The sequence below is a fragment of the Physella acuta genome, unplaced genomic scaffold, assembly GCF_028476545.2.
Source record: "Physella acuta isolate Inbredline_101_S28 unplaced genomic scaffold, ASM2847654v3 ptg000088l, whole genome shotgun sequence".
Lineage (NCBI taxonomy): Eukaryota > Metazoa > Mollusca > Gastropoda > Physidae > Physella > Physella acuta.
This window is the reverse complement of record NW_026731608.1, coordinates 57,329-76,088: the sequence shown is the minus strand read 5'-3', so window position 1 is coordinate 76,088 and position 18,760 is coordinate 57,329. Positions and strand designations below refer to the sequence as shown.

The 18,760-nt window shown below is 37.7% G+C and overlaps 1 protein-coding gene across 2 annotated transcripts; it reads right to left on the bottom strand.

Moving 5' to 3' along the window:
• Positions 1-381: 381 nt before the first annotated feature.
• On the bottom strand, positions 382-8,478 carry LOC131927634 (mucin-2-like). Of its 2 annotated transcripts, none has more exons than XM_059283384.1 (10): positions 8,399-8,478; positions 7,508-7,580; positions 6,404-6,481; positions 5,918-6,060; positions 2,830-2,958; positions 2,504-2,665; positions 2,229-2,370; positions 2,023-2,148; positions 816-1,771; positions 382-573 (listed from the first exon to the last, which is right to left on the bottom strand). In XM_059283384.1, exons 1-10 carry the CDS (start codon positions 8,425-8,427, stop codon positions 387-389), a joined length of 2,025 nt encoding a protein of 674 aa, XP_059139367.1. In that variant the 5' UTR covers positions 8,428-8,478; the 3' UTR covers positions 382-386. The 2 variants fall into 2 exon arrangements, with proteins under 2 accessions (XP_059139367.1, XP_059139377.1); XM_059283394.1 differs by lacking the exon at positions 8,399-8,478 and adding an exon at positions 7,753-7,772.
• Between the last annotated feature and the right edge of the window lie 10,282 nt (positions 8,479-18,760).

Genomic DNA, 18,760 nt, shown 5'->3' with positions numbered 1-18,760 from the left:
CCAGTCCGGTAGAACGATATTTTTTGAGAAATCGGAATGACCGGAATGTACTACTTCCAGTCACCGGAAATAAATAAAAATTTGATACATTCAAGAGAATACAATCTGTCACAAGGGAATTCTATTGTAAGACACTGGAATGTTATACACACAATAATAATCAAAACGGAGTAGTCTCCCCTAGTTGTTGAGAACAAAGTATGAATTAAAGTAATTGTAGATTTGAAAATGACGATCAACAAAATGAACACGATTTTTGCGTTTAGTTAGACGGAAACTGGTACACGTGACAATATCAGACATACACAGATTTTTTGAAATGCAGAATTTTAATAGAAAACATAAAACACATTTGGGAGCAGTGTGGTCGCCTTCTGGTTGAACGACTAACATTTTTCAACGAACGTTTTCAGCGCCAGAGCGAGTTTTGAAGCTGGCATGTCGGTCAGCTGATCGCCGACAGACTTCAAAATCTCGTCCATGTTTTTTCTGTCAGCTGTTCGCTTGTCCAGGTTATTCTTAGCTACCTCCCACAGGATACGCCGCTGTTCTTCTTCGTATTGGACAACAACGCTGTGAAAATTTGGCTTTGTTATGTATATGAAATATAGATATATTTATGGAAAGTATTTAACTTATTTTTATAAAACAGCTTACATCAACATTATCATGTTTCAATAATTATACATTCATCAAATGACACAGTATTAGACGTACAGTTTTTTTTGTGAAAAAATTAAGTACAATTATTTAAACATAAATTATAAATAAAAATAAATTTAAAAAAATAAAGCGAACAATTCAAAAGCTCCTACCTTTTGCAGTAGAGCCAGCCATCCATGTCGTGTCTAAAAGCAAATATAGCACATTGGTCTAGTCGGGTCCATGAAGGTATTAAAGCTTTCGTTGGTGTATGTGTAGTTGTTGTAGGTGCTGGTGTTGTAGTAGGCAATGATGATGTTGGTGTTGTTGATATACGTGTTGTACTGATTGTGGGTTTCGGTGTCGGTGACGTTGTGCTACGTGTTGAAGGTGTAGTTGTTGTAGGTGTTGTTGTTGTGCTTCGTGTTGTAGTTGTTGTAGGTGTTGTTGTTGTAGGTGTTGTTGTTGTGCTACGTGTTGTTGTTGTTGTAGGTGTTGTCGTTGTGCTACGTGTTGTAGTTGTTGTAGGTGTTGTTGTTGTAGGTGTTGTTGTTGTTGTAGGTGTTGTTGTTGTAGGTGTTGTCGTTGTGCTACGTGTTGTAGTTGTTGTAGGTGTTGTTGTTGTAGGAGTTGTTGTTGTAGGTGTTGTTGTTGTTGTGCTACGTGTTGTAGTTGTTGTAGGTGTTGTTGTTGTTGTAGTTGTAGGTGTTGTTGTTGTAGGTGTTGTTGTTGTGCTACGTGTTGTAGTTGTTGTAGGTGTTGTTGTTGCGCTACGTGTTGTAGTTGTTGTAGGTGTTGTTGTTGTTGTTGTGCTACGTGTTGTAGTTGTTGTAGGTGTTGTTGTTGTTGTAGTTGTAGGTGTTGTTGTTGTAGGTGTTGTTGTTGTGCTACGTGTTGTAGTTGTTGTAGGTGTTGTTGTTGTGCTACGTGTTGTAGTTGTTGTAGGTGTTGTTGTTGTAGTTGTTATAGGTGTTGTTGTTGTAGGTGTTGTTGTTGTGCTACGTGTTGTAGTTGTTGTAGGTGTTGTCGTTGTGCTACGTGTTGTAGTTGTTGTAGGTGTTGTAGGTGTAGTTGTTGTGATGGTCGTACTTGTTTGATTTTTGTTCACACAGTATCCATTCAAGCACCACTGAAAAGAATGACATTCCAATTGTTAACACATCCAAGCACATATAAACTATCTGTCCATATCGCTTCGTTATGAGGTTAACCTTGTTAAGCGCTAGCGTCTGAATGTTTTGTTAATAGTACAATCATGACAAATGTATTACATATATACTCTAAGCATGGGTTTTAGGTTGTGTTGTATAGTTAAAATGTATATAGAACTAATAAATTGAAGCCAGACTGTGTTATGTAGCACGTATCTCAGTCTCTCACCTTGTCAGTGCCACAAGGTGTATACTCTAAAGGTAAGACATACTGGCAGGAGCCTGGATTGGATGGTATGCTGCACAACATACCGCGACATATAGCAGCCTCCCCGCCATACTGTTCCTGGTGATTCTAAATTTTAAAAAAAGCTATATTTTATATATTCGAAAAATATATTTACATTCTATCGCTATAATTTTTAAGATTCTTACAGGACAGTAGGTGCTGGTTGAGTTTCTCATGGCACGTTGACATTGTTTGTCTCGGCTAAAGACCTCTCCTGCCCTTTGACCGGGTCCAGGACTTGGTAGGACATCGTTTGATGACGTGTATTCTGGTAATGTGCACGTTTTCCTGCCGCCGAAAGAAAAAGTTTTAAATAAGATAGTTACATTTATCAGTTTATTGATTTATAAAAAAATGCCTTAACATTTTGTTTTCTTGTTGGTGTTGTAAAATAAAAAACAGCTAGAGATATTCTGTTTACCCGCTGAGGTAAGTCTTAAAAGAGTTGATGGAACAACTGGAGAATTTCCAGGAATTGCCTTCTTGAGCTGCGGGAATTCTGGACGTGTACGTCGTGGCCATGATGAACATGTCGGCGTCAGTACAAACAGCGTTGGTGTCAGCGTCGTGTGACGCAGACAGGCTGAGGTAGAGGAATGATGGTTAGATATTTGTAAGCGTCATGTCAGACAGGCTGAGGTAGAGGAATGATGTTTAGATATTTGTAAGAGTCATGTCAGACAGGCAAATCAATTTAGAGCAATGTCTAATTAAACCAGAACAACTGTGAAACATAGAACCAATTACCTATGTCCTAGTTCATGAGACGCCAGTATACCAATTCCCCCATCAAAGGTGTTTTCACATAATGACACACCTTGACTGGTACAGACCCGACTTAAGAACGCAACACCTGTGACGTAGGCGATGTCGAACCTGTACAGATGAAACAATAACCAGCTAAAGGCGTGGCTAAAGGTGCAGGTAAAGAAGACACGTATTTTACAGATATTTAAAAATACACTAAAAGGACCGTTAGTGTGTACCCAGTAAACAACATGTAGTGGTCACTAAAAGTTAGTGTGTACCCAGTAAACAACATGTAGTGGTCACTAAAAGTTAGTGTGTACCCAGTAAACAACATGTAGTGGTCACTAAAAGTTAGTGTGTACCCAGTAAATAACATGTAGTGGTCACTAAAAGTTAGTGTGTACCCAGTAAACAACATGTAGTGGTCACTAAAAGTTAGTGTGTACCAAGTAAACAACATGTAGTGGTCACTAAAAGTTAGTGTGTACCCAGTAAACAACATGTAGTGGTCACTAAAAGTTAGTGTGTACCCAGTAAATAACATGTAGTGGTCACTAAAAGTTAGTGTGTACCCAGTAAACAACATGTAGTGGTCACTAAAAGTTAGTGTGTACCCAGTAAACAACATGTAGTGGTCACTAAAAGTTAGTGTGTACCCAGTAAACAACATGTAGTGGTCACTAAAAGTTAGTGTGTACCCAGTAAATAACATGTAGTGGTCACTAAAAGTTAGTGTGTACCCAGTAAACAACATGTAGTGGTCACTAAAAGTTAGTGTGTACCAAGTAAACAACATGTAGTGGTCACTAAAAGTTAGTGTGTACCCAGTAAACAACATGTAGTGGTCACTAAAAGTTAGTGTGTACCCAGTAAACAACATGTAGTGGTCACTAAAAGTTAGTGTGTACCCAGTAAATAACATGTAGTGGTCACTAAAAGTTAGTGTGTACCCAGTAAACAACATGTAGTGGTCACTAAAAGTTAGTGTGTACCCAGTAAACAACATGTAGTGGTCACTAAAAGTTAGTGTGTACCCAGTAAACAACATGTAGTGGTCACTAAAAGTTAGTGTGTACCCAGTAAACAACATGTAGTGGTCACTAAAATTTAGTGTGTACCCAGTAAACAACATGTAGTGGTCACTAAAAGTTAGTGTGTACCCAGTAAACAACATGTAGTGGTCACTAAAAGTTAGTGTGTACCCAGTAAACAACATGTAGTGGTCACTAAAAGTTAGTGTGTACCCAGTAAACAGCATGTAGTGGTCACTAAAAGGACCGTTAGTGTGTACCCAGTAAATAACATGTAGTGATCACTAAAAGTTAGTGTGTACCCAGTAAACAACATGTAGTGGTCACTAAAAGTTAGTGTGTACCCAGTAAACAACATGTAGTGGTCACTAAAAGTTAGTGTGTACCCAGTAAACAACATGTAGTGGTCACTAAAATTTAGTGTGTACCCAGTAAACAACATGTAGTGGTCACTAAAAGTTAGTGTGTACCCAGTAAACAACATGTAGTGGTCACTAAAAGTTAGTGTGTACCCAGTAAACAACATGTAGTGGTCGCTAAAAGTTAGTGTGTACCCAGTAAACAACATGTAGTGGTCACTAAAAGTTAGTGTGTACCCAGTAAACAACATGTAGTGGTCACTAAAAGTTAGTTTGTACCCAGTAAACAACATGTAGTGGTCATTAAAAGTTAGTGTGTACCCAGTAAACAACATGTAGTGGTCACTAAAAGTTAGTGTGTACACAGTAAACAACATGTAGTGGTCACTAAACGTTAGTGTGTACCCAGTAAACGACATGTAGTGGTCACTAAAAGTTAGTGTGTACCCAGTAAACAACATGTAGTGGTCACTAAAAGTTAGTGTGTACCCAGTAAACAACATGTAGTGGTCACTAAAAGTTAGTGTGTACCCAGTAAACAACATGTAGTGGTCACTAAAAGGACCGTTAGTGTGTACCCAGTAAACAACATGTAGTGGGCACTAAAAGTTAGTGTGTACCCAGTAAACAACATGTAGTGGTCACTAAAAGGACCGTTAGTGTGTACCCAGTAAATAACATGTAGTGGTCACTAAAAGTTAGTGTGTACCCAGTAAATAACATGTAGTGGTCACTAAAAGTTAGTGTGTACCCAGTAAACAACATGTAGTGGTCACTAAAAGTTAGTGTGTACCCAGTAAACAACATGTAGTGGTCACTAAAAGTTAGTGTGTACCCAGTAAACAACATGTAGTGGTCACTAAAAGTTAGTGTGTACCAAGTAAACAACATGTAGTGGTCACTAAAAGTTAGTGTGTACCCAGTAAACAACATGTAGTGGTCACTAAAAGTTAGTGTGTACACAGTAAATAACATGTAGTGGTCACTAAAAGTTAGTGTGTACCCAGTAAACAACATGTAGTGGTCACTAAAAGTTAGTGTGTACCCAGTAAACAACATGTAGTGGTCACTAAAAGTTAGTGTGTACACAGTAAATAACATGTAGTGGTCACTAAAAGAACCATTAGTGTGTACCCAGTAAACAACATGTAGTGGTCACTAAAAGGACCGTTACTGTGTACCCAGTAAACAACATGTAGTGGTCACTAAAAGTTAGTGTGTACCCAGTAAACAACATGTAGTGGTCACTAAAATTTAGTGTGTACCCAGTAAACAACATGTAGTGGTCACTAAAAGTTAGTGTGTACCCAGTAAACAACATGTAGTGGTCACTAAAAGTTAGTGTGTACCCAGTAAACAACATGTAGTGGTCACTAAAAGTTAGTGTGTACCCAGTAAATAACATGTAGTGGTCACTAAAAGTTAGTGTGTACCCAGTAAACAACATGTAGTGGTCACTAAAAGTTAGTGTGTACCCAGTAAACAACATGTAGTGGTCACAAAAAAAACCGTTAGTGTGTACCCAGTAAACAACATGTAGTGGTCACTAAAAGTTAGTGTGTACCCAGTAAACAACATGTAGTGGTCACTAAAAGTTAGTGTGTACCCAGTAAACAACATGTAGTGGTCACTAAAAGGACCGTTACTGTGTACCCAGTAAACAACATGTAGTGGTCACTAAAAGTTAGTGTGTACCCAGTAAACAACATGTAGTGGTCACTGGCTGGAATGTCGCTCTGTTTCTGGCACCAGGCTGAGAAAGAGTTCAGTCCCTTGGTCTGGTCAAACACCCCGTTAACATCTGTTAAATTTCTGATAAAGGCGTCGTCATTGATGCTCTGACGAGAAAGATATTTTGAGGAAAAATTGAGTAAAATTTATAAATAAAGTTATTTTCATGAAATGTAAATAATGTAACAGGTTTGGTAGTGTGCTAGTTAGTCACACATTTTGTGTGCAAGTTGGGGCAGACATTTGGATATGGTCAGTACTGAGACTAGGATATAATTCTAAATTACCTAACCTTGGAAGATGAGAAATAGCGCACAGCAAAGACGTTTTACACTGGAGATTATTTTTCTGGTCAAACATTGGTTCGTGTAAGAGAGATGCTTGACGTGTTTTTTTTTCTATACTCTTCATCTAGGCCATTCCCCCCAGTCTACTGTATAGGGTACTCACCGTTAATATTTTGAGAATCGTCACAGTTGTCCTGATCTGTATGGCAGGATCAACAATTGATTGATAACGGATGTAAATCTGGTGAATTTAAGAGAACTTTCAATAGGACATTTTAAATCACCATCTGCTATGACGTCTCTAAATTCTGATATATTATAAATGCTAATAATCGTATGTTATAAGTTAAAAAATGTAAACAATTCTTATAAGAAATCATGTGTGTAAGGCAGTGGCGGAACTAGAAAAAAAGGGCCACCCCGCAAAAAAATGTTTTAGGCCCCCCCCATATATATATATATATATATATATATATATATATATATATATATATATATATATATATATATATATATAAATCCTGTTCGGGATTTGAAAAAGCATCAATAAAAAAAAAAATTTCAACATCATGTCATGTGTGTAAGTGCATTAGCGTGTTTTGTGAAAATCAGTTTTTATTGATTTTTGATAGAAGCCCTCTTATCCTCCTGTCGGTCAAAATAATATAAAATATGAAAGCTTTGCATAAGTAATGGTGTCTCGTGTTATGTTTATTTTTATGTGTTTTCTCATAATTATATTATTAATGTTTAAAATATTATTGATTTAATACATTTCAATACATTTCCCTTTTATACAATATCATTCTTTAGTAATTACTTATAAAAAATAATAATTAAGAGAAGTAATTGCTTTTTAATTTGTTTAGTACAAATCTATTAAAAGGAGCTTATGATCACCCCTATTTGACTATTTTTTAAAAAAGGGAAATAAGTCATGGAAGTGGTTTGAACATTTGCTTATCTTTGATAAGTTTAATTGTAGGAGAAATACTCAGCTTTCAAAGTTGTTTAAAAACAAAGGGAAAAAGATGAAACAAGAGCGTAGGGTGGTGTCTATAGAATAAAGATAATCCAACCGCAGCTACGGTAATTTTTTACAAAACAACCATCGAGTCAAAAATGAAAGAAAATTTACTTTTTTTTTAACTATAAAAAAATTTATTATGGTCGGCTCTGGGCCCCTAAATGGCGTGGGCCCCCCCGCATTGCGGGGTCTGGCGGCACTATAGTTCCGCCCCTGGTGTAAGGTAAGTAAACCACATACCATTTGGGCAACGTAAGTGTACCAAACCCGCATCGCTGGTATTGCATTGGCAAGTCCCTCAATCGAAACCCACCTGTAGAGATACAGTATTAATTGGATGAACTCCCCTGACCAAACTAATGTCTTCGCTCTTCTCCATAATATTATGACATCACTCACTAACATACAACCATCCCCACCCCACTTATTTGCTGTAATAAGCGAAGTCTACAACCATCCCCCACCCCCACCCCCACCCCACTTACTTGCTGTAATCAGCGAAGTCTACAACCATCCCCCCACCCCACCCCCACCCCACTTACTTGCTGCAATCAGCGAAGTCTACGACCATCCCCCACCCCCACCCCACTTACTTGATGTAATCAGCGAAGTCTACAACCATCCCCCACCCCCACCCCCACCCCACTTACTTGCTGTAATCAGCGAAGTCTACAACCAACCCCACCCCCACCCCACTTACTTGCTGTAATCAGCGAAGTCTATAACCAACCCCACCCCCACCCCCACCCCCACTTACTTGCTGCAATCAGCGAAGTCTACAACCATCCCCCACCCCCACCCCACTTACTTGATGTAATCAGCGAAGTCTACAACCAACCCCACCCCAACCCCCACTTACTTGCTGTAATCAGCGAAGTCTATAACCAACCCCACCCCCACCCCCACCCCCACTTACTTGCTGCAATCAGCGAAGTCTACAACCATCCCCCACCCCCACCCCACTTACTTGCTGTAATCAGCGAAGTCTATAACCAACCCCACCCCCACCCCCACCCCCACTTACTTGCTGCAATCAGCGAAGTCTACAACCATCCCCCACCCCCACCCCACTTACTTGATGTAATCAGCGAAGTCTACAACCAACCCCACCCCAACCCCCACCCCACTTACTTGCTGTAATCAGCGAAGTCTACAACCATGGCAATCTCTACAGTGTGTACAACTGTTGCCCTTTTGCGACGTGAGGAAGAAAGTTTTGGTTGTCTGCCCTTGTGATGGGTCCTTACCAGTTCGGGTCTCTCTAGATACGCCGCAGTTTAAAAGATTTTAAAGTTTTTAAACTCACGGTAAGGCTTGCATTTTAAATCGTCAACATTGGTGGGGGGGGGGGGGGGTGAATCTGTAAAAATTTGATAATTGACTCACCTACTGGGTCGATTACTGCATCTCCCAATAAACTTATCGTTGTATTGTTCAACATGAAGTGGGAAATTTTATGCAAATGGAGGTCACCGTCTGCACTACGTCTGTCCCTGTCTAACGGTTCAACCTGCCACTCCACCGTGTCGTGTGCAAAGTTTCCCTCCTGTACAAATATAAAAAAGATACGTAGTTAGCAGTTTAGAGATGTTAGATATTCTATTATGCAGTTTCGGGCAATCAACAATTAAATAACAACAAAATTGTAGTACGAGAAAACGTTTTTCTAAATGAGAATATCTTTGGTAAAACCGATTTGGTACGGAAGCCGAGGAACACTGGATTAAAGCATGTTTTATGGCTAAAAGATAAATGAAATAAGTTACCAATGTGTATTTCCCAGCCAACTTCTTCACAATAAAGGCTCCGTTTTTTGATAGGTCTGTGTAGACAGCCACATCCTGAACAAGGGAAAAAATTATTCTGGTGGTTTAAAAATTTATTTTATTCTCGAATGTTCACTCTAATTACTCATCATTATTTTAGCTGGTTAATTAGAAGTTTCTGATTCACATAGGCATGTTGTATCGTCAGTAAAATGGAAACAGTCCTGGCAGTGTTCTGGGAAATCATTATTGTGGTAAACCTATTTTAGAGGTTTTAAATTGTTTCACAGTTTTGGTTTGTTCGGTAAACACATTGGCATGGTCAACACATCTGTAGGTGTTTAATTACATTTCACGATTAATGTCTTGTTTTTCTTAATTAATGTTTGTTGTATGGTGATTTGATGCTGGCTGGTATAATACATGCTCGAGTGAGACGGTTCGTCCACGACAACACTTTGACAATTTGGTGTTTACATAGTCCTCTGATCCTGGCACATTTAACACGAGGAAAATTATTTTGAATACGGTTACTATGGACTCATACGTATAGCTTATAAGAAAAATGGTCACACAATTTACTGTAGTAAATAACCTTGACCTCTCTAGATGTAAACCTCGTGATTTACCTGCATGTCCGGTGTTGTAGCACCTGGTTCACTAGTTACTGTAGGAAGTAACCTTGACCTCTCTAGATGTAAGCCTCGTCATTTACCTGCATGTCCTGTGTTGTAGCACCTGGTCCACTAGTTACTGTAGGAAGTAACCTTGACCTCTCTAGATGTATGGAAACCTTCTCGTCATTTACCTGCATGTCCTGTGTTGTAGCACCTGGTCCACTAGTTACTGTAGGAAGTAACCTTGACCTCTCTAGATGTAAGGAAACCTTCTCGTCATTTACCTGCATGTCCTGTGTTGTAGCACCTGGTCCACTAGTTACTGTAGGAAGTAACCTTGACCTCTCTAGATGTAAGCCTCGCCATTTACCTGCATGTCCTGTGTTGTAGCACCTGGTTCACTAGTTACTGTAGGAAGTAACCTTGACCTCTCTAGATGTAAGCCTCGTCATTTACCTGCATGTCCTGTGTTGTAGCACCTGGTCGACTAGTTACTGTAGGAAGTAACCTTGACCTCTCTAGATGTAAGGAAACCTTCCCGTCATTTACCTGCATGTCCTGTGTTGTAGCACCTGGTCCACTAGTTACTGTAGGAAGTAACCTTGACCTCTCTAGATGTAAGGAAACCTTCTCGTCATTTACCTGCATGTCCTGTGTTGTAGCACCTGGTCCACTAGTTACTGTAGGAAGTAACCTTGACCTCTCTAGATGTAAGCCTCGTCATTTACCTGCATGTCCTGTGTTGTAGCACCTGGTCCACTAGTTACTGTAGGAAGTAACCTTGACCTCTCTAGATGTAAGGAAACCTTCTCGTCATTTACCTGCATGTCCTGTGTTGTAGCACCTGGTCCACTAGTTACTGTAGGAAGTAACCTTGACCTCTCTAGATGTAAGGACACCTTCTCGTCATTTACCTGCATGTCCTGTGTTGTAGCACCTGGTTCACTAGTTACTGTAGGAAGTAACCTTGACCTCTCTAGATGTAAGGAAACCTTCTCGTCATTTACCTGCATGTCCTGTGTTGTAGCACCTGGTCCACTAGTTACTGTAGGAAGTAACCTTGACCTCTCTAGATGTAAGGACACCTTCTCGTCATTTACCTGCATGTCCTGTGTTGTAGCACCTGGTCCACTAGTTACTGTAGGAAGTAACCTTGACCTCTCTAGATGTAAGGAAACCTTCTCGTCATTTACCTGCATGTCCTGTGTTGTAGCACCTGGTCCACTAGTTACTGTAGGAAGTAACCTTGACCTCTCTAGATGTAAGGAAACCTCGTCATTTACCTGAATGTCCTCTGTTGTAGCACCTGGTCCACTAGTTACTGTATAAAGTAACCTTGACCTCTCTAGATGTAAGGAAACCTCGTCATTTACCTGCATGTCCTGTGTTGTAGCACCTGGTCCACTAGTTACTGTAGGAAGTAACCTTGACCTCTCTAGATGTAAGGAAACCTCGTCATTTACCTGAATGTCCTGTGTTGTAGCACCTGGTCCACTAGTTACTGTAGGAAGTAACCTTGACCTCTCTAGATGTAAGGAAACCTCGTCATTTACCTGCATGTCCTGTGTTGTAGCACCTGGTCCACTAGTTACTGTAGGAAGTAACCTTGACCTCTCTAGATGTAAGGAAACCTCGTCATTTACCTGCATGTCCTGTGTTGTAGCACCTGGTCCACTAGTTACTGTAGGAAGTAACCTTGACCTCTCTAGATGTAAGGAAACCTTCTCGTCATTTACCTGCATGTCCTGTGTTGTAGCACCTGGTCCACTAGTTACTGTAGGAAGTAACCTTGACCTCTCTAGATGTAAGGAAACCTTCTCGTCATTTACCTGCATGTCCTGTGTTGTAGCACCTGGTCCACTAGTTACTGTAGGAAGTAACCTTGACCTCTCTAGATGTAAGGAAACCTTCTCGTCATTTACCTGCATGTCCTGTGTTGTAGCACCTGGTCCACTAGTTACTGTAGGAAGTAACCTTGACCTCTCTAGATGTAAGGAAACCTCGTCATTTACCTGCATGTCCTGTGTTGTAGCACCTGGTCCACTAGTTACTGTAGGAAGTAACCTTGACCTCTCTAGATGTAAGGAAACCTCGTCATTTACCTGCATGTCCTGTGTTGTAGCACCTGGTCCACTAGTTACTGTAGGAAGTAACCTTGACCTCTCTAGATGTAAGGAAACCTTCTCGTCATTTACCTGCATGTCCTGTGTTGTAGCACCTGGTCCACTAGTTACTGTAGGAAGTAACCTTGACCTCTCTAGATGTAAGGAAACCTTCTCGTCATTTACCTGCATGTCCTGTGTTGTAGCACCTGGTCCACTAGTTACTGTAGGAAGTAACCTTGACCTCTCTAGATGTAAGGAAACCTTCTGGTCCTTGAGGACAAAGTCCAGTGTAAGAATGTCCGGCATCCAGAGCTCCACATTTCTTCTGGCTCTGGTACTGGACCTCTCAGAGACGGACACGATGTACTCTGTGGCAGACGTCAGTGGGGTGTACAGAAAATGTTAAAACAAAGTTGCAAGAGAAGATCTGATGAGTACTGATTTGGAAATACTTTTTTTTTGCTTGGATTTGATATTTTTTGCATGATTCTATAGGAAGTGAATAGCTTCAAAATGTGAATAATAAATTTATATTATTTTCTGTATAATAGACATATTTGCAATTAATTCTTGACCTAAGCTATATATATATATATATATATATATATATATATATATATATATATATATAACTTTCCTCATAAAAACTACTGTAGTACACTTAAAATAAAGAATATAACTAGTGGATTAGATGAAGTATTATGAAATATTAAATTTAGTTGAATGATACTTTCATATATCATTTGATATAATATTACTTTCATTATATTGATCTAACATTACTTTCAAATTATCATCGCATATATATATATATATATATATATATATATATATATATATATATATATATATATATATATATATATATATATATATATATATATATATATATATGGTCCTAGGACCTTTGACCACAGGTGCTTTGACCATAGGGGGTTTGACCATAGGGGGTTTGACCACAGCGGAGCTTTGACCATAGGGGCTTTGACCATAGGGGGTTTGACCATAGAGGTGCTTTGACCATAGGGAGTTTGATCATAGGGGGTTTGACCATAGGGGGTTTGACCACAGGTGTTTTCTCATCAGAGGGTCTTTGATCACAGGTGGTCTATCAACGGGTGTTTGATCACAAGCGCTGTGTCCGGCTTTGATCATAGGTGTTTTGTCCACATAGGGTCTTTGATCTCAGGTGTTTTGTTTCCAGTTGAAACTTGGAATCAAATGCACGCGATTGGCGATGGTGTAGCACGAACAAATAACATTTGTGAAGGATGGCATTACAGTCTTCAGTCTCTCTTCCAATGTAGTCACCCAACAATGTGGCGTTTCCTTGAAGGTCTACAGATGGACTGCACACGGCAAAAGACATAGACAACTTTCTTGCATGGTGTCGCAGGGGCAAGCTACGCAGCTGAGAAGCGATACAAGATGCTGCACGAAAAAGTACAACGTGCTGTCCAGACATATAGTCAAACAGATGTACTGACATATTTGCCTGCTATAGCACATCTGTCATTTAGTTAACCATTTTATGTATTACATCTTTGACTATATTGTTGGCAAGTTTTGTATCATTTTTTATCCTTTATATATGCTATGTATTTTCAAGTACATCTACATTATTTATTTGTGAACTTGTTATATGTCGCATTATTTGTGTTTCATTTATATTTAAAATAAATCTACGAGGCCTAGCACCAGCCTTTATAGTTCTTGTCTTTTTTTTAAATACAAGTTAATTTCTATTAACGTACTCTTAGGAAACATGTATAAAATCGTGTTAATTCTATCACACATATGATCAAAGCCGGACACAGCGCTTTTATTTAAAACACCCGTTGATAGACCACCTGTAATCAAAGACCCTCTGCTGAGAAAACGCCTGTGGTCAAACCCCCTATGGTCAAACCCCCTATGATCAAACCCCCTATGGTCAAAGCACCGCTATGGTCAAAGGCCCGCTGTGGTCAAACCCCCTATGGTCAAAGCCCCTATGGTCAAAGCTCCGCTGTGGTCAAACCCCCTATGGTCAAACCCCCTATGGTCAAAGCACCTGTGGTCAAAGGTCCGCGCACCATATATATATATATATATATATATATATATATATATATATATATATATATATATATATATATATATATATATATATATATATATATATATATATATATATATATATATATATATATATATATATATATAGCTGTATCATTAATTTCAAGACATTCATATTGAATTACTTTCAAGACATTCATATACCATTAACTTCAAGACACTCATATAAATTGATAAATTTACTTTCAAGACATTTATATAACATTAGTTTCAAGAAATGTTAAATTACATTACCTTCAAGACATTCTTTAAAAAATCACACCTTAAGTCATTCATATAAAAAATATTCAAATAACATTACCCTAAGAAATGTATGTAACATTACCTTCAAGACATTCTTTAAAAAATTACACCTTAAGTCATTCATATAAAAAATATTCAAATAACATTACCCTAAGAAATGTATGTAACATTATCTTCAAGACATTCTTTAAAAAATTACACTTTTAAGTCATTCATATAAAAAATATTCAAATAACATTACCCTAAGAAATGTATGTAACATTACCTTAAGAAATAAATGTAACATTACCCTAAGAAATGTATGTAACATTACCTTAAGAAATGTATGTAACATTACCTTAAGAAATGTATGTAACATTACCTTAAGAAATGTATGTAACATTACCTTCAAACGCTGTACAATGTGACAGAGATGTTAGACACAATATCCAAATTATTAATTGTTTCATCTCTAAGATTTCCATTTTTTTAGTTTAAAAATGTATCAATGCCAGCATCAGCAAACAAAATGTTACCAAACCCATGTGCCAGTTCGTCTTCAACGTGTGGGCTTGGCTGGATGAATACATAGGAACATGATGTCATAGATCCAATGATCGGGTAAACCCCAGCTTCCGTAGATCTATGAATAGTCCAACATCTGAGGCTGGTGTGTGTCAACATTTGAATAGAGATCGTAATATCGCTGTCACTCTCTCAATAGGCTACGGGTACGTAGGGGAAGTGTTGATCAAACTATAGACCAAGTATAAGCGGTGTTTGACTACTTACTACTTCCCTCATCGTGCTAGCTCTATTTACGCAGAACCATCTACACGAACATTAAACATCCACATTTTCATTCATTTCCTGTGTTAATTATAAATCTTACAACCATCAATCGAAGCTAAAGAAAATTTCATCTTTTTATTATAACAATTAGCTGCAAAGCCTGTCACATGAGTGGCAAAAATGTGTTTTAAATTTTTTTATTTAAGTCAAAGTACGACCACTCCTAACAGACCAATTCGTTTCAAACTTAGCACGTGGGTCAAAACCGATGGCAATGCAATCTGACATAAAATTTAACCTACTTGTATGCTTAATTAATTTTTCAAAAAATTATTTAAAGAAAAAATATGATTTTTTAAAAATATGTAATTATCAAATATCGCAAGTCACTGTATATTCAATACATTAATTACAAAAAAAATTAGAAGAGATCCACACTTTTCTTTATAGTTTTAAAAATAGTAGTGCATGGTTATATATTTAAAGAAAATCGTGTATTTATTCTCTTTAGTGCATAATTATATAAAAGCTTGTTATTGAAACAATTTTTATGATTTTTGTAAGACAACTGTTGAGATAATTGTTGCAGCCAAACTATTGAATATGTCAATAACAAAAATATTTTCATAAATACAATATTAACTACCCGGTAAGAATTCTTTAATTACGATTTTTAACTTTAAAAATTTTAATTTATCTGTAATCTTTATTTATGGAACTTGTTATAACAACAAATACTGATAATACTTATCTAAACATCCGCACGGTCATGCTGAATGTACTTTTATTTGTCCTTAAAATCTTCAGTACTTTAGTAACAACTAGACTACCCGTTATCATTAGGTAACCGTGGGTTTCGGAGGTCATCCATAAATTACATGATGTCTTTCACTTATCATCACAAAATAACCAGACCCCATATTCAAAAAGACGTTTTTGTCTTTTAAAACCACCCATTTCGACTGAGCTGGGTCTGACCACACAATCCATTCATTTGCTGAGGTCACAAAAACAGGTACACTCTACTTCACCTGCCAAGTGTCTCTCCAACTCAGACATGTTTTTATCTTTTAAAACACAGATTTCGGCTGAGCAAGGGTCTGACCACACTATCCCTTAATATGCTGACGTCACAGGTGATCTCTACACGTACCCAACTCTACTTCACCTGCCCAGTGTCCCGCCAAGTCTCAGACAACATGTTTTTTTCGTATAACCACACTATTCCTTCATATGTTGAGGACAAAGAAACAGGTGAACTCTACTTCACCTGCCATGTATCCCGTCAAGTTCCGATAGGCAATTTTATCATTCACATCTAAAAAAAATTGAAAAAAAAAAACATTGACACAATGTGTCTCGAATTCGTCCCACCCACATTGTAACCTAATACATTAACATCATAGCTATCTAGGCTCATAGGATAAAGGACGAATTTACTGATATATTTTACTTTTAGTCTACGTAAGAAACTTCACTTACGCTTGGTGGGGGTTCGGTGCCGCCAAAAAGGTTAAGAGCCGCCGTGGTAGATCGTAACTTTTTGTGTTTTTATTGTTTCTGTTTCTGATTTTTGTTTTGCTTCCTTTGGCTGGACATAATTTTACCCCGTACTGTGCACTTTACCCAATACTGAGTACATGGGGTATTCTGCCAATACTGAGTACATGGGATATTTTGAGAATACTGAGTACATAGGATATTTTGCCAATACTAAACACAAACACGGCACTTAATACTTTTGACTTTTATAATTCTTTTATAATTTTGACTTTGAATTTTAACAAGCAAATAATAAATCTAAATATATTTTATTTCTTGGAATATAAAGTGAACTCACTAAGCTAATAAAATACACATTTCAAAAAGTATTTTAGACCTGCCTAAATAGTTTTCATAACAAGCTTTGTAAATGTGTTACAGTTTTAGAGAAATAAGTTAGTAACAGCGTGATCAATAAAATATATAATTTTCTAATATATTTGATCTCATAATTGTCAATCAAAAATGGAAATGATCTTACATCAAACAATTATCTTAAAATAGTACGCTACTAATTTAAAAATAATAATTAGAAAAATCCGTTTACATGATAGAAATGTATGATAAAAAATCTCGTCTATGTATTGTTCTACACATCAAACTCCTACACGTTTATTTTCCTACACTTTAGTTCTCTACACATTTTTAATATTGTCATACATTTGAGTTCTTTACACATTATTCTGATGTCCTACACTTGAGTTCTCTACACATTATTCGGTTGTCCTACGCTTGAGTTCTCTACACATTATTCTGTTGTCCTACAGTTCTCTACACATTATTCTGTTGTCCTACAGGTCTCTACACATTATTCTGATGTCCTACACTTGAGTTCTCTATACATTATTCTGTTGTCCTACACTTGAGTTCTCTACACATTATTATGTTATCCTACAGTTCTCTACACATTATTCTGTTGTCCTACACTTGAGTTCTCTACACATTATTATGTTATCCTACAGTTCTCTACACATTATTCTGTTGTCCTACGCTTGAGTTCTCTACACATTATTCTGTTGTCCTACAGTTCTCTACACATTATTCTGTTGTCCTACACTTGAGTTCTCTACACATTATTCTGTTGTCCTACACTTGAGTTCTCTACACATTATTCTGTTGTCCTACAGTTCTCTACACATTATTCTGTTGTCCTACACTTGAGTTCTCTACACATTATTCTGTTGTCCTACACTTGAGTTCTCTACACATTATTCTGTTGTCCTACACTTGAGTTCTCTACACATTATTCTGTTGACACCCCTCCTCTACACATTTGTTTGTTGATCTTGTTGGTACTGGGATACCACACTGTTAAATAAAAATTCTCTCAATAAAAATTGTTTATAATTTAACCACGCACTTTGGATACGTAGAGAAAGTGTTGCCTCCTAAATTAAGTCAGAGGTCAATCAAACTGTAATTCGGGTCCTAAGTCAGGTCCTAAGTCAGGTCCTAAGTCAGGTCCTAAGTCAGGTCCTAAGTCAGGTCCTAAGTCAGGTCCTAAATCATGTCCTAAGTCAGGTCCTAAGTCAGATCCTAAGTCAGGTCCTAAGTCAGGTCCTAAGTCAGGTCCTAAGTCAGGTCCTAAGTCAGGTCCTAAATCATGTCCTAAGTCAGGTCCTAAGTCAGATCCTAAGTCAGGTCCTAAGTCAGGTCCTAAGGCAGGTCCTAAGTCAGGTCCTAAGTCAGGTCCTAAAGCAACCATGTCGAGCTTATTTATAATTAGGAGTCTTGCCGGGAATATTTTCATAGATCCATTTATTTATTTTTTTTAAATATTGTTTTATTTTTTTTAAGTTCTTGTAAAAATTTTCCCTCGTCTTGAGCTTAACTTGACCCGGACATAATTTAAGAGTTCAATATTTAAAATGTTAAGCTGATTTTTGTAGGGGACGATTTTTAAAGTAGAGCTAGGGTCCTTTAACAACTAGACACTTTTAACAGGTTAGATAGCAGAGCTAAGGTCCTTTAATCTGGACAATGTTAACAAACTATAAAACAGAGCTAATGCCCTAAACCTCTGGACAATATTAACAAGCTATAAAGCAGAGCTAAGGTCCTTATATCTAGACAATGTTAGCAAGCTATAAAGCAGAGCTAAGGTCCTTATATCTAGACAATGTTAACAAGTTATAAGCAGAGCTAAGGTCCTTATACCTAGACAATGTAAACACGCTATAAAGCAGAGCTAAGGTCCTTATATTAAGACAATGTTAACAAGCTATAAAGCAGACATAGCGGCCTCACCTTTTACAGTGTAGCCAGCCCTTTAGGTTAAGTCGGGCTATAAATACAGCACATTGTTCTAACTTGGTCCATTCGGGTGCAGCA

What these genes read in the sequence shown, in the direction of transcription:
- LOC131927634 (XM_059283384.1), bottom strand. Translation starts at nt 8,427, where the DNA reads ATGGTTGTAGACTTCGCTGATTACAGCAA. An exon ending in CGATTCTCAAAATATTAACG is followed by an intron (nt 6,061 to 6,403) that starts GTGAGTACCCTA and finishes CTTTCTCGTCAG; the next exon opens with AGCATCAATGACGACGCCTT. An exon ending in CACCTTGTGGCACTGACAAG is followed by an intron (nt 1,772 to 2,022) that starts GTGAGAGACTGA and finishes CATTCTTTTCAG; the next exon opens with TGGTGCTTGAATGGATACTG.